At 43.8% G+C, this 16,037-nt stretch overlaps 1 protein-coding gene across 1 annotated transcript in view; it reads right to left on the reverse strand.

Annotated features, from left to right (window-relative positions):
* Nucleotides 1-262: 262 nt before the first annotated feature.
* The window catches only part of LOC139651666 (receptor-type tyrosine-protein phosphatase mu-like), a gene marked incomplete at its 5' end in the record, with an annotated part of 82,183 nt that continues 66,408 nt past the window's right edge, over nt 263-16,037 (reverse strand). Inside the window, 11 exons of the mRNA XM_071528674.1 lie at nt 263-371; nt 934-1,069; nt 1,404-1,567; nt 2,519-2,644; nt 4,643-4,774; nt 6,037-6,210; nt 6,926-7,075; nt 9,325-9,460; nt 10,142-10,296; nt 11,373-11,489; nt 13,922-14,019. Of these exons, the coding sequence (XP_071384775.1) occupies nt 318-371; nt 934-1,069; nt 1,404-1,567; nt 2,519-2,644; nt 4,643-4,774; nt 6,037-6,210; nt 6,926-7,075; nt 9,325-9,460; nt 10,142-10,296; nt 11,373-11,489; nt 13,922-14,019 (1,442 nt within the window). The remainder of the gene's footprint in view (nt 372-933; nt 1,070-1,403; nt 1,568-2,518; nt 2,645-4,642; nt 4,775-6,036; nt 6,211-6,925; nt 7,076-9,324; nt 9,461-10,141; nt 10,297-11,372; nt 11,490-13,921; nt 14,020-16,037) is intronic.

Raw genomic sequence — 16,037 nt, forward strand, 5'->3', positions numbered from 1 at the left:
CCAGAGAGGAGGCGACTCACTGCAGTGGAAAAAAATCATTGTGCTCCTGCTGGGTTCCTTAGCTGGTACTGACAGAAACTGGCTGCAATATTAACACTGTACAACTCTACCACCTTTCCCATCTAGATCAACTGAAGATCAGCAGAAGAAGAGAGCCAGTCAAGGGAGCTGCATGTGTGGTTGTGTGTGTACTGTACCTCCCTCCTGTTGGGGCAGTCACACACACACAACACAACACAATGCACACATGATGTGATCTGCAGTCTTCCGTAATGTCCCAAACATGTAAAGTCTCTGGTAGGAAGCTCCGGGCGCCGTTACCCAGAGTTCAAGTACTCCAGTGCCACTTCATAGCAGAACTTGTACTGATCCTAGGAGACAAAACAAGACAAAATGGGAACAAGGAATGAAATAATTTTGGCTATACATTAATTGTACAGGATTTTTGACACTGCACAGATGGCTTTGTATCGCTATTTTCAGTCTGATTTATTTCTCTACGCACCTGCAGCTATACTACAGTCGTTTGTTATTTTTTAAGACTAAATTAAACTATATGAAGGGAATCAAGGCCTAAAAGCTCCATAGGACAAAAGGGTACAACCTAACATCATGAAGCTTCAATCAAACCTGTGTCAAATAGTATTTGCGAATATTTCTTTGCGTTTGTTTTGATCTGCTTGGACTACCAGATGGTGGGGGTTTACTACATCTGGACGATTCAGATAATGTCAGGTAAGTCATCAACCACAGAAAAGTATACTACAGTGACTTTCAAATAGTCTAAAATCTCTGGAGTTCATTGCATCCTATGTGATGAACCCCCACCCATCTGGCACACCGAGCAGTTTAAAACAAACTCTAAGAATGATTTGCAAATACTGTTTCACCAAAGTCTGACGCTGGTGTCCAACTGCTGCAAGTTCTCCTCACCAGTAGGTCCACCATGTTGGGTTTATTGTTCCTCAGTGTTTTGACGGCGTGGAAAACGTCCACAGAGCGCTGGTGTTGGAGCATCTCACACACGATGCTGATGGCACAGAACGTCCCGCTGCGGCCGCCTCCGTTCCTGCAGTTGTCACACAGCAGCCAAGTGTTAGAACATAGAGGGGAGATGTAGTAGAATAGTAAACTAAAATCGACTTGATCTTTAAGGCTTAACATTTAATCAATTCTGTCAAATGTAATTTAAACTAAGCTAGATAAAATTGAGTTTGATATAAAAGGGTTAGGGTTAATAAAAAAAAGCTCAAAATGGGCTGAGGAGTTGCAGAGAGCCAAGGCATGCTGATCAAGTTGTGCTGATGCAGTAACGCTTTTCAGTCAGTAGGTGGAGATGTTTCATCTTTAATGCCAGCAGAGAGTGAACCTCCTGCTGCACTGATTGTTAGGGGGTAACTTACAGACAGTGGACCACGGTGCGTCCCTCGCCCCCGTCGTACTCCTCCTGCCACTTGTCCACCTGTCGGATGAGCTTGAGGAAGGAGCGCTTGGACATGGGCGTGTCTCTGTACATGGGCCAGCCCAGGAACTGGAACTGCTGCACCATCCGGTAGCCGTCCTGGGGCTGGGAGGGAAGGACGCCGGTTAACCCAGGGTAACACATGGAGGGGGGATAATCGCTAATCGCTGAACCAAAGATGCAATCAGACAGCAAAGATATAGGGCTAAGCCTAGATGGCCACAAGTAGGACAAGGGATGGATAAAGGCGACAAGTTTACGCACAGATAGATGGACTGATAGACGGTTTGATAGATGGCCATAGTTAATGCTGGGGACAGACAGAGAGGCAATCAAAGATACAGGCTCTAAATCCATCACACACAGACATAACGATCAGTAACCATTGCCAATGATCATGTGTGATAATATTGTATTTCACTTAACAGTCTTGTGTTTTTTCATGCTGGTGCCTCTGCTGGCCAGAGGAAGTTATAACATGTCAGTATGAGGAGTGATTATCGACGGCCCCGGGCCAGCCGGGTCGGGTGGGGTAAGGAGCTTATGCAGGTGACTGCAGGTGGAGCTGGAGCGGGTCAGGACCCTTTCACCCTACAGTGCAGTGATGTCAGGTACTTCAAAATTAAGGAAGATTCATGCTTTCCTGCAAAGTCTTTGGCTGGTAGAAAAGTAAGAGGGTTCACTCAGTTCAACTGGGGTTATGCTTGTTTTTTCTACGTGGGATAATTTCTCGAGTAGACTACAAGATACGTGACTTGGACAATCACACCTTTGTCCAATCACTGGGAGACTGGCATAGTTCAAGAACAGAACGATCTTCTCTTCCGCACAGCTTGAATGGACAGGCTTGCATCAAAGTGAGTGGGAGGTGTGAGGTGGGCAGTCACAGTAAAAAAAAAATGGCCGCTGTGATCACCAGGGAGAAGGCGAACAAGTTACAGAAACGTACATGTGCAGCACAGCAGGAAAACTACATATCAACCTGCTCACACAAAAGGAGCGTATGTTCTTTTTCCCCAAACAAACCACTTGCTTCCTGATAGTGTGTGTCCGTACCCGTGCTGCGTTGTAGATCCGGAATATTCTGCTGATGATGTCCTCCTCCAGGTCGGCGGAGACAAACTCCACCTGGATGGGTCCGTGGCGGTGAACGCCGTTCTCTGGCCAGTACTGTGGGCACAACTAAGACAAACAGGCAGGGACACACACATACATGCGCACACACACACACATATGTAGGTACACCGGCACACATAAACCCACATGCAGACACACACACACACACACACACACACACACAAAGAAGAAGAACAGACAAAGAAAACGAAGAAAAGGGAAGATGATTCATTAGTTTGGAACTCTGACTGAACAAAATTTTACTTCTTACAATCACTACTTTGTCTATCTGATGGACTCAAATAGATGTTAAAACTTTTACTCTATTCCATTTAATGGGATCACAAAGTTTAAGAACATTAATCATAAGGAAGAAGAGGTGCAGAGATAGAAGAGTTAATTCAATGTTAAGTGTTTTCTTTTTAAAATGTGGTGAATTGCGTCCTCACTGAAGAACATCTGGATAAAAGCTAAGATATATATTTTTAATAGACATAAACCAAACACAGATATACTGCAGGTATAAAAGCCTTGTGCTAATCAACGGACGCTTTGTTCAATATGTCAAACACCTCAAAAACCTTGGCTGCTTGGTATTTCATCCTCTTAGAGGAAAGAAAAACAGATTCTTTCTTCTCAAAATCTGTATTCGTTTATTTTTCAGTCTGACTGAAATTCTGCTCTCTGTGAAAGAATATGTAATCAAAAGCATCTTTAAGAAAGCTTTCATTGACATCCACAGAGTGTTATTGACTCTTTGCTCCGGCAACAGTTTTGAACAGTACAGAGGGAGAAATGAGCCCCTGGGACAGCTTCGTAAGAGCGGCAAAATCTCCCCTATTTCCCCTCCTCAGGAGAAAAAGCCCAGTTAAGAACATGCACCTGCGGAGCGTACCGCCAGCCTCACGGCACTAAATCAGGCTCGCACACACACACACACACACACACACACACACAAAGACGCACACACACACACACACACAGAAGGACAGATTCTGCACTGACAGATATGCCCACATGCAGAGTCACACACTCTTGAACAAACAAGAAGAAAGACAGTACCTGAGAAGAATGCAAATACGTAAACAGGCCTGAGTACACGCACGCATGCACATTGCACACACAGATACAGACCGACACACACAATTACACAAATACATGCTCATGGACGCTTGCACTCACTTACTCTCTCTCCCTCTCTCTCTCTCTCTCTCTCTCTCTCTCTCTCTCTCACACACACACACACACACACACACAAACAAGCACATAGACTAGACAAACATATGCAGGCTCACACACGCACATACACACTGCGCGCATGGCAGGAAAAACACTACTTTTTAGCTTCCTTTGAGAGCCCATCAAAACTTGACAAATTCAACAGATGCAAAAACAAAGATGCTGATGGAGAGATGGTAAACCTCCACCTCCCTTGCCTCCATGCCTCCCTCCCTCCCTCCCTCCCTTCCCACCTGTGCTGCTGCCTTGGCTGGCTGACTGGCTGGCTACAGTGAGAATATTGAATGAAAGGCCCATCTATCCAGCCAGTCAGCCAGTCAGTCAGTCAGTCAGACAGTCACCTAGGGAAAAGGGATTTGGAGGGGGAGAGCAGCCTGGCTTCAGGCTTTGATCCCCGGGTGTTATGACAGAGCCTCAGGCTGAGAAACCTGGAGAGTCTATTCCACAGGCCTGTCTTTCCATCTACCTGCGCTTTCATGGCAAGTCCTCTTCCACTCCACAGCGCCTACCTCATTTCGGAACATATATATATACACACACACACACACACATACATATGCTGTATATCTGTGTTTGCTAGCACAGCTGCAATCCCGGGTCTTTCTCTTTCTCCGAGCGAGTACGAGGGCTTATGCAGGAACAAACAAAGCAATGTTTTCCTGAATCTAGTTCCCATGTTGTCTTTGTGTGACTTTATGAGATACGAGTTCTGATGAAAGGTAGTGCTTCGTCTGTCATCTGTTTGTGAGTCAATTTCTTACAATATCCTTTGGGGATTCTTTTGTGTGTGTGTGTGTGTGTGCACATGTATCAGGTCGGGTTTACCTGGGCTGGGTCCACATCGTTGAGCATGACTATGGACGTGCAGTGGTAGTCCAGGACCAATCTCCAGAAGTCCTTCACTGTGTTTGGCAACGGGTGCTGGGTCACTATGAATGCAGAAGGCTGCTTATAACTCTGGAGGAGAGGTAGGAGAAGAGAGGGAGAGAGAGAGAGAGTGAGAGAGAGAGGAGAGAGTGAGAGCAAGAAGGAAGAGAACGAGTTGAAAACTTGTCTCTGAATGCATCTCATGTATATTATACGGTATGTAAGCCCAGCGGCTTACCAAGAATAAACCTTTAACCATTCTTAAAATGACCTCCATCCTTTGACCTGTCTCTTACTGAGCGCTGTTTTCTAATGGAGATTTCATGTCTAGGGAGATTATATTAGGACACTGTGTTTCCAGTGTGGTTTCTGGCTCTCAGGGTGGCCTAGTGGTTAGTGAGACCATCCTGTAGCTGAAAAGCTTTGTCCATAAACAGCCAAGTGCCCTGTCAAGGTGTTCTTTGTCAAATCCACCCTAAAACCACAGCTACTGGTGATGTACCTTGCATTTCTCGCTTCATGTTTTGTTGTTTGGTTTTGTATTTGCTGTGGATAACTGGCCAAAATATCAATGTCATGTCAGGTTAAGATATTTCCAGCGCAGCTACAATTGAGTTTAAGAGCAGAAAATCTAAAACATCGAAGGTAAACCTCAGGTTTTGGTGTCAGCCACTAAAACAGCGAGGGCTTCTTTCTAGGGCCGCCATTTTGAACAAATTTTCAACAATCATCCAGGGAGAAATCCATTGTAGAAGAGGCAGAGAAACAAATTTCTCCACTGACAGTAGCGTCAATAGACCAGAATGCAATGCAGCCACAAGAGGTGTTGTGTTTTGAGTAAGGGACACGGCCGAAAACCCGCGCTCTTATAACACGTATACCTCAAGTCATTCTGGGAGATGTAGGAAATGACTAACTGAAGTAGAAATAGACGAGGCAGGTTGAGGAAAAGTGGGTACACCAAAAAAGTAAATTCCAAAACAGTATCCAAGGGTGGATCTTTGCTTTAAGTCACTCTGGATAGGATATCCCCTAGGGGATTTTAAATTACTTCTAAGAAATATGGAGAGAGCATCTGTGGGGGTTTGCTCTTGTACATAGTGCCTAAAATCTGGCTACCACTTTGGCACTTATCACTTTTATGATTGTGTTCTATCTTGTCTCTGTATTGAGTATCCTGTCTGTCTGTAACTTTTGTGTTGTACTGCTGCTGTTGCCCGACCAGGTCTCTCTTGTGAATGAGACCCCGTGTCTCAATGAGATTACCTGTCTGAATAAAGGTTTAATAATAATAATAATAATAGGAGCAACAGCTAAAATGTGAAATGTTAACGTCTGTGTCTGACTCTTACATCCATGAGGGCAGCGTTGATGTAATTGGAGCTCTCCCCGTCGATGGTGATGAGGAAGGGCAGGCAGCGGTCCGGCGGCAGGACGTCCATGCAGCGGTTCTTCTCGTGGTTCCTGGGCAGCAGGGCGATGCTGCAGTCCTCCACCCGCAGCGTGGGAGTCACCATGTTCAGAGTCTGCCAGACAGCAGCAGAGGTACATGCTGTCACACTGAGGCAGGAGGCTAGGCACAAGGGTCTCCACTGCGCTAATTGTGCCCCATTATTGTAATTAACAATGCAATTCTTTAATTAATTACATTAGCGATATCTCAGACGCCACACATGGGATTCGTGAGGAAACTTGGGGGAATGGTGCATCTCACCACTGCGTTACAGCATTTTCAAAATAACACTGATTGGCGCAAGGAGGGGTGCTGCAATTACAGGTCAAAACAAGGTGACATATTTGTTCCTGATTGGCCCAGAGGGGGACTGCATCATTTACCGGGGAGAGCATGTTTACTGTCGCTTTGTTTTGACCCTGCACCTGAGATAATGTTCCATTAGGGATTTGCACACACTATTTTCTGTGTTTTATTATGTTAAAAAATCATGCAATACTAGACTAGACTGGTTAGAAGGTCACTGGTTCCCATTCTGACAGGAAAATGTTCGGTGTGGGAAGGGAAGACGTACTCCCCTTTGTTTGGGGGCAACATGCTACTTTGTAACACATTAGAGTACTCTGATTACTTTTCTTGTGGTAACTATCAACTTAATGTCGTTTTTCAATTCTTGTAATCCATTATTAGTTACTTTTTAAAATTAGAATGTCGTTAATTTCAATTTTCTCTGCCAAAATCTGCCATACTAGACTGTGACTGATACAGTAACTGGAAACAGCTCTCACCCTAAACTCCTCCTTAATGGGGCTGGAGTTGGTCTGGGGGTCGAGGCGGTTCATGTCGTAGTAGACAGAGCGGAGCTGATTGGCTGGAATGGTGGTGTCCCCGCAGAGACACGCCTCCAAAATGGCGTCATGGATGAAGACGTACTGCTCCTGCAAAAAAAACAAGATCATCAGTACGGCCCTATCATCAAATCCTGTGTATTAGTAAATGCTGCCAGACAGTTTTGTAAGAGTCACAACAATCCTAAGGGACAACATTCATAGTTAACTCCCATATGACTGATTTCTCATCATCTTTACCACCACCATCATCATCATGACCGACATCATCATCATCATCATCATCATCAGAAATGCATGACCCAGGGTTCCTCCACATTTTTGCTTAACTAATTCTATGACCTTTCCATGACCATGCCATGACTATTCTACACCCTATCATGTAATTTCGTCTATGTTCAAAGGTCACATTACATATTTTTGCATTTTTTTTTTTGTTGAATAGCTGATTTAATTGTCCCAAGTCTTGTTTTGACTACTATTGCATGTACAGCTATCACTTGGGACTTAATAATCAAGAAATCATTTAGCACCAGAAAATAAATACGAAATTCCCTGACATTTTAAAAACCTTTTTGTATGTTAAAATTTTACAGTTCTGGAAGACGCTATTTTAAAAATCCATGACCTTTTCAGGTTTTGCATGATCATATCAACCCTGGTGGCCCTAACAAGGTCATCATCATCATCATCATCATCATCATCATCGAGGTCGACGTTTCAATTAAAGCTCTTAATAACAAAAATGACTCCGGTTGTCCTTAATGTCACGGAGAGTGAAACAGGAAACCACGACACATTTCCTCCTCTCCACATCAGTCAGTCATCCGGCCGACAGGGTGACACGGCTCGGGGCTTGATGTAAATCCATTCTGAAGTGACATTTTCAGCTGACGCTCCCTTGTCACTTTGGACCAAAATCCGCACACATGCACAGGGGTCACTGATTTACAGATTTACAGAGAAATATGTGTTGCCATCTGATAAGACTTGTTCTCCCGCAGTGCAGAGCGTGAACTGTTGACCCGAGAGCTCGACCAGCCTCGGCCGGTCAGCGGGTCGCCGGCGATATCGCGCTCAAACCAGAACGCGCAGATTGATAGATCTTATCCGAGCTAATACACTACAAACAACAACGAGGCTTTTCATTTCCGCGGACAGATAAAGCCTCGTCGGAGAGCTAGTGCCCCGGCCGCGGGGTGAGGAGCCGTGCCAACGAGCTCGAACACCTGCGAGGGAAAACACACACACACACACACACACACACACACGCACACACACTCTGAAGGTCACTGAACTTGAGGAGAGTGACTCAGGGTGAACAACATTTGGTCTCCAGTTACTCAAATCCCAATTCGCACGTCAACGATGAAACATTTGCCCATTAAGTCCAATGACGCTTGTGATTTAAAAGGAATTACGGTGAAATGATGCATTCAGCGGGACTATGGACGCCTCCAGATGGCCGGTGTTCAGAAAAGCGCAAAGTCCTTCGGTAGCCCACACCGGCGTAAAGCTGGAGGATGAGCCAGGGATGTTTTCACCCATCAATGTGAGCTAAATGCTCTCGTTTACAAGCCTCTAAACCCTTTTATTATAGCGTGTATTGCCAAGCATTGGGCCGAGCAGCCTTGGAAACAGTGAGGGTGTGCTCTTCAATAAACGACTTTTGTGAGAAATGATCATTAAAAATGTAGAAGTGGCATGACTGACTACACCAGATCAAGTACAATAAAACCTGCTCCTGAGATTAATTCTGGAGATCGGTACTCTACTGTAAATACTATAAACACCACTCATCTGGTGCTTCAAGCAGCTTAAAACAAATGCTAAAAATTACTTGCTTCACACCCACCAGATATGGGTCAAATAGCATCTGAAGAGTTTCATTCCAAAATGAGATACCTGCCAGATATCCACGGTTTGAAAAATGTGCCGCTTGACCTGAGACTTGAAAAAATGATTGATGGCAAAAAATTAAAGCTAATTATGTTGCTTTTTAAAGGATAGTAGGCAACTTATTGATTGATAAAATAATTAAACTTTCACAGCCTGGATCCTCTGTGTTGTAGAAATATAAAATAATAAACGTCTGGTAATGATTTTATTTCCCACAAATGATGTATGACGTTTTGGAATAGAGCTCCTTACTTTGCAAGTAATTCTTAGCGTTTGTTTTAATCTATTTGGAGCAGCAGATAGGTGGGGTTTACATAAAGAATTACTTGCAGATACTATTTAATCCACTTTTGATGCTAACAGCCTGTCAAGCTGCATCCTCAGTCTCCCATATTTTACTGATGAGTCTGTGAAGCTGAGGCAGGACAGCTTTGCCGTACCTCTGTCTGGACCATGTTGACCCTCCGTGAGCGCAGCTCTCTCACACAGTTGTAAATGTCCACCACTCCCTCTCGCTCCGCCATGTCCAGCATGATGTCGATGACGATGAAGCAGCCTGTCCGGCCAGCACCAGCACTGCAGGAACCAATAAGAGACCGGTCAGAGACGCGGATTAGAAACCTCAGAGGTGCAACAGAAACCTTAGGTTTTACTGGGAAAAGGAAATTTTAAATTTAAGATTTAACTACAGCATACTTTAATAATAAAATATATTCCACAGGTGTTATTCCTATGATCAAGTTCAATCTTTTAATATTCATAACGATGACTAATTCTTTACCATAACTATACTGTCCGATCTTATTGGAATAATGTGTGATTGCTGTTTTAGGATGACATTTGTTTATTAAGATACATATATATATTTAAGATAAGCTTTTATTTCTCTTCTGATAACCACAATTTAAAAGTAAAAGGACTTTGGGCTACAAAAGGATTTTTGACTACACACACTGAGATCCACAAACAAATGTCAAATGAACTACCTTTGTCCTTTGCATAGATTGATATCTTGACATTCTGGCTTGCCTCCAGAATACTGACCACTATATAGACTTTAGAGTAGAGTGTAAATATGCAGTGGCTAGTCAGACAGAGTGGAATAATATGTAATATGTTGGATAAGTTTATTTATATACTGTAGCACTTTTCTTTAACAAGGTTTCAAAGCTCTTCGCAGAGAAAGTAAGACAGGATGAAAGTAAAAAGCAAAAGAAAGTACAAGTATGAAACCGGTCGATGCCAGGGCATGCCGACCTGCAGTGAACCACCATGGGCCCGGCGTTGGTCAGGGTCTTGGACTTGACTCTCCTAATGAAGCCCAGCAGGCCCGTGGCGTGGTAGGGCACGCCGTGGTCCGGCCAGCCCGTGAAGTGAAACTGTCGGATCTCCCGTATCTCATGAGCCCCTCTCTGAGGAACAGAGTCATCATGTTAAACACACAAAGCACAGCGGATGTGGCGAAAAGACGGAGGATTTGTTGCACAGGCGAGGTGAGAGTTCCCTCGAAGGCAAACACGCCGTTGGATTGAATATAAATACACACTTCATGGACAGAATAGAGGATGGGTTGAACAAAGATTACATTATCTCTAGGGAAGCGGGATGTGCAAGGCCACTGTGAACTTTTTCTTTACCTACTTCTCTGTCATGCGTGATCCTTGTCGAGACGCAGGAATACATGTTACATCTATTCTGTTGGCACTGCGGCTTTGACCCTTGTATTGCTTGCAATGTTGGAGATCTAGGATTTAAAGCTTATTCTACAGTTGGACTTACTGCCTGCTGGATTGTTAGGAGTGTGAGTGAAATGCCTAAAGTGAGATTGTAATGTAAATGACCAACTGTTTGTTCTTTAACACCCATCACAGGATATTTGAAGTTAAAGCCTTCTGGTTAGAGGGTCACTTCCTATTCTGGCAGGAAAACCTTTAGTGGGGGGGGGAAGCGAACACGACGTACTCCCCTTTGTTGGGGGTAACGTGTTTTTCAATTCTTGTAATCCATTATTAGTTACTTTTTATAATAAGAATGTTGTTACTTTTCATTTTCTTTCATATTGTTTTGTGTTTTGTTAGTGTATATTTAAAAAAGTTGAAATCATGCAGACAATCTCCTGCTAATTGAAAAAATCAAAGTCTGCTTGATCTAAATGATACTGACAATGCAATAGTCTTGCATTGCATTTTAAGACAATGATAAACACACAAAACACAAAAAGTAACACAAAAGTACCCTAATGAGTTACTTTTAATAAAGATATTTTTAGTTGTGTTTTAAAGTAAGTAATGTAAAGAAGTAAAGCAACTAATTACTTGTAAAAGTAACTTTCCCCAGCACTGCTCAGCAACTGGTCTCTTAACTTAACCTTAACTTCCTCAGTGGAGCAGCTCATTGCCACCAGCTGAGGTCTGAATGTCTGACTGTGAAGAAGTGTGAATGCTCTTCAAATCTCTCCTGGGTAAGTGAAGGTTAAAAAAAATCGTACCTTCTCCACGGCGAAGGTCCTGATGACATACTCTGACAGCAGCTGTGTCTCTATCAGCGTCACCTTGATGTCTCTGTAGATCTCGGTGTCGTCGGGCCAGTACTTACAGCACTTCACCTGGGAGTGACACAAGTAAGCCATTTGTAACCACATGTGAATGTAATAGAAGTGATAACTGTATTTATTTACACACGTGAGTGAATACTTGGACACACACGCACAAAGTTGTTTGTTTCAGTGCACACACTCACGCAAGTTAGTTTCAAGTTTGCAACCTAAATAGGGTAGGGCTCCATTTTTTCCAATAAACAAAATTGTCACATAACATTACCTCCCATTTTCCACCTGATATTTCAGTTTCTAAAGCATTTCTTTCAAGTCAAAATGAGGTTCGCTTCGTATTAGTTTCAGCCCCCGGTCAAGGAGCTGCTGTAAATGGGAATCTTATGTATCGATGGAGAGCTCATTCCCACATTATTGCTTTTTCATTCGCACATCGATAATGTGAAAATGAGTCTAAAGGTAGACTGTACTGAACTCCACACTGCTAGAGAGAACAGGAACATGAACAGAATAGAATAGGCACCTTGGGGCTGTAAGATTTCTCCACCTTAAGTTCTGTCTGTCAGTGCGAAGAAATAGGACAAAACATAAAAAAAAATAGTCTACTACAATTTGATGAGGGAGATATAATGACAATCCAATAATGATATGAAATGATAAACCATCAGCTGTTTAAAACAGATTTCCCAACAGAAATCTAAAACACCCCACTGGAAATATTACTTGTATTAGGTATCATCAGAGTGCAAAATTACCCCCCGCCCCCCTCCTCCTCCTCCTCCCCCCCCGTTCAATTAAACTGTTGATACTGAGGGAGTAAGGGTGATAATAGCGATTGAGATCACGGAGGTATATCAGAGAATGATAATTTTTGATGAGGGATAAATGCGACATCAGCCACAGCTAGATTCAATTTTCATTTCTGGAGTCGATGCTCTGATTAGGAGTGAAATGAGATTTGGGTTTGTGGAGTGACACAGACAGAGGGGGGACTTCAGGTCCCTCTCTCTCACACCCCTGATGACTAATCCCCGATGACAATCACAAATCCACCGTCCGCTTCCAGCCAGATTGAATTAGGCAAAAGCCATTACCTTATTAGATCACTCCGAATCAGGCGCCTGGTTTGGGGGGAATTAGCCTTTGGGCTAAATTATGCCGGCGTACACACAGATGTTCTTTTGCATGGACACGCTCATGAATGTGTGTGTATACAGTACTCACGATCATTCGCTCATACGGACAAAATGGATGGAAAGATGCACACACATCACCTCATCACGTCGGCACACCACCTCCCAATCCAAACCTCTCGTACATCAAAGTGTGCCGAGCGCCGCCCCTGTGTGCGCAACCGGCGGGACGGAAGGCTGCGTGTGTGTGTGTGCGCGTCTGTGTGTGTGTGCCAGGATTTCCCAGAGTTCATCAGCGGCTGAGCTGAGCAGATGGCCCGCTGTGATATGGCGGAGTGATTTTATGGGGCCCTCTGTGGAGCCACCGTCACTGTGACCAACTGTGCCTACCGCCCGCCATTGGACAAGGATCATATAACAGACGGTTTGGGGGCCCGGGCCCGCTGAGGACGGCACCGCAGCTAAGCAGGTGTGGAGAAGGTGTGGGGCGGGGCGGGGCGGGCTCAGCTACTGTAGAGGAACGGCCTAATGAGGTGCCTAGAGATGGGCCCATGAATCATTATCAGCTCTGCTACATTTAAGCCCCCCAAAAATGCACATCAGCGAAATCAAGGAGTTGCCGGTGTTTAAGGGGCTTTCTCTGTGAATGTGTTTAAGATTCTTAGAGAAATCCCTCGGCGGTCAAAGTATTACACTGCGCGTAAGACCTTCATTTTCTCTTGATTATAACCTAACCAGGAGGAACTACAGTGCGAGTTAAGTGGAACAAATTAGGACTGAAGTAGGGCTTTTTCTAGTCAGGCCACATGCCGTAGTGAGGGAAAAAGCCAAGGCCCTGTCATTAGCTTGAACATTATGAACCCCCCTCTCTACTCAATAACAACAGCTCTTCTATGTCCAACGAGGACAACATTAAGAGATGTTTCTGCTCGGGGGAGCCTGGTGGAAGCTGGCGGCTAGAGCGGTGTATAATCTCCTGTTATAGACCCACTCAGATGAAACAGTAGTCAGTCGCCTGGATGCCTCTGTGGTAATGAAGGCCATCAATCAGTTTCTTCTCACTTCTCACTGATCAGATAGATGGAGAAAGAGCTGCCGGCACACGAGACCCATGCCTCACTGACTCAGTGCCGAACACACACACACACACACACACACACACACACACACACACACACATCTGTTCATGTATACTCCAACACACACACACACACACAAACTAACTAGAATTGGCCCGATCTGCCTCTAGACGCAATCAGACCAGTTGGCTGTCAGTCTGACAGGGATGCGACTGGGGGCAAGGTAATCTGATCCGAGAACTGTAGTTAGAGTGAACTTCTAATTAGTACCCACCCTGCCCACTTCCACCAGGTTGGTCACCATGACGATGGCTGCTGTGTTCTCCTGCCAGACCATCCTCCAGAAGTCAAAGACCGTCTCCTGCATGGGGCCTGACAGAGGGAGAGAGAGAAAGAGAGGGAGAGGGAGAGAGAGAGAGAGAGAGAGAGAGAGAGAGAGAGAGAGAGAGAGAGAGAAATTGAGAGAGAGAGTCAGATCAGCTTACCCACAATATAAACAGAGGGGATTTGGAGGTATTATGGTTGTACAGTAACAATGCAGTTTATGGAGCGTTTTCCCACCATTTTTCCTCCTTGCATCGAGCATTGAAAAACATATCAAGTCAGATTTATTTGTTGTGTTTTATACAAAACAGGTTCATGCTTACTCCACAACAAAAGACTTAAATAGAGATGAAAACAAGACAGTACAAATGAATCACAAATTTAAAGATGAGGCCAAAGCTTGTGCCTCTGTGTGCGTGTGTGTGTGTGTGTGTGTGTGTGTGTGTGTGTGTATGCCGCAAAGCTCACAATAATTGCTACTACTCCTCATCTGCTCAGCACCAACCTTTCCAGCAAAGTGGAGCCGAATACGGCTGGTGAACATCAAAATAAATGAGCAGAGACCCATTCAGTCCGTCCCATATTTAAAACTTCACTGAGCAATAATTGTGAATTGATAGGAATTCAATTATTATTCTGGTTAATTCAAATTATTAATATTGGTTTTAATCAAGCGCCAAGTGGAAAAAGAAAAAAATTACTTCTGACAAATTAATTAGTGAATGCAAATCTCCATAGTTGTGCATTCTCCGTCGTTAATGTGAATTACCTGGAGCCACGCCGAATTAGGTAGAGGGACTCAAACTGACACACACACACACACACACACACACACACAGAGAAGCAGAAGCACACACAAACTTAATAGTAATACTGGTGTTTTTTCCTTTCCTTGCTTGTCATTTATGTGACCCTTAGGCCATTAAAAAACATTAAGAAACCTGTTAAAAAACCTGTTATCCATGGGCGTCAATGAGAAAATAAGCAATAAGCATTCTTTTCTTTATTCCTAAATTATTACATGGTTTTTGTCTGACAACTGTGCTTTGTGGTGAGTCTCTACCTCAGTTGTGATGTTACCTGTTTAATTCCATACTAAGATATCCGGCATTTAAAAATATTTGACGGCCACAACTCTTGAATACTACTGAAGGTACCGGTTGTCTTGAGACCTTTGCTTAGAAAATGTATTTATTTATATATTAATATATTTTTATATATTATATATTACAATGCTGCCGAGCTAGTGGACACCAGTTTTGCTACTTTTTTCGGCACCACCTTGTGCTAAAGTCTGCTGCAATCACCTAATTTCCCCATGAGGATCAATAAAATGCTATCTTATCTTATCTTATCTTATCTTATCTTATCTTATCTTAACTTGCCGCTGTAAAGTAAAGCCTCTCGTGATGTATTGCTTAAATCACTTGCATTTTTGAAAAACTGTGTAATGAAACTCAGGAGACATTTTATTCCTCAAAACGAATATAAAGTGGTTTGAAACTAAACGCCATCTCCATCCTCATGTTTCCGCTGCCTGCGTTTGCATATGGTGTGTCTCTCTACTTCATCTGTACAAACTTTGCTTCGAAAACAATAACATTTCAGAGGGTATGATCATTTGTATTTTTTGAATTATGGAGAAATAAACTTCAGGTGACTTTTTTTTCCACCCCAAAATGGATATATAGCAATTTGGATGAATGAAAACGCCTCAATATCCTCCACCTGGATTCTCACGTTTCCTTTGCTTTGCATGCGGTGGGCCTCGATTTCAACTGCAGGAACTCAATCTCCAATTCCAATCTCCTGCGGTCTCTCCAGTAAGCACCCAACCTGATTGAACCACCCACTCGGCTACCTCCTACACTCGTCCCCGGGGGAGGAGACGCACTGTGGACAAGTTTGGGAGAAGGAGTCTGGGCAGGCGGGACAGCTGGTGTGTAGGACTTAAGTAACACAATAACACTTGGCATTGTATGGTAAACCATCCAATGGGAGGCTCCTGCCAAGCCAGAGAGAGCCAAGTTATGATTCCATATGCATTTAAGGATAGAAAAAATAGG

This window comes from Centroberyx affinis, unplaced genomic scaffold (assembly GCF_046629955.1).
Source record: "Centroberyx affinis isolate AG114_WGS23_722 - 3 ecotype Tasmania unplaced genomic scaffold, CSIRO-AGI_Caff_v1 ptg001696l_1, whole genome shotgun sequence".
Classification (NCBI taxonomy): Eukaryota; Metazoa; Chordata; class Actinopteri; order Beryciformes; family Berycidae; genus Centroberyx; species Centroberyx affinis.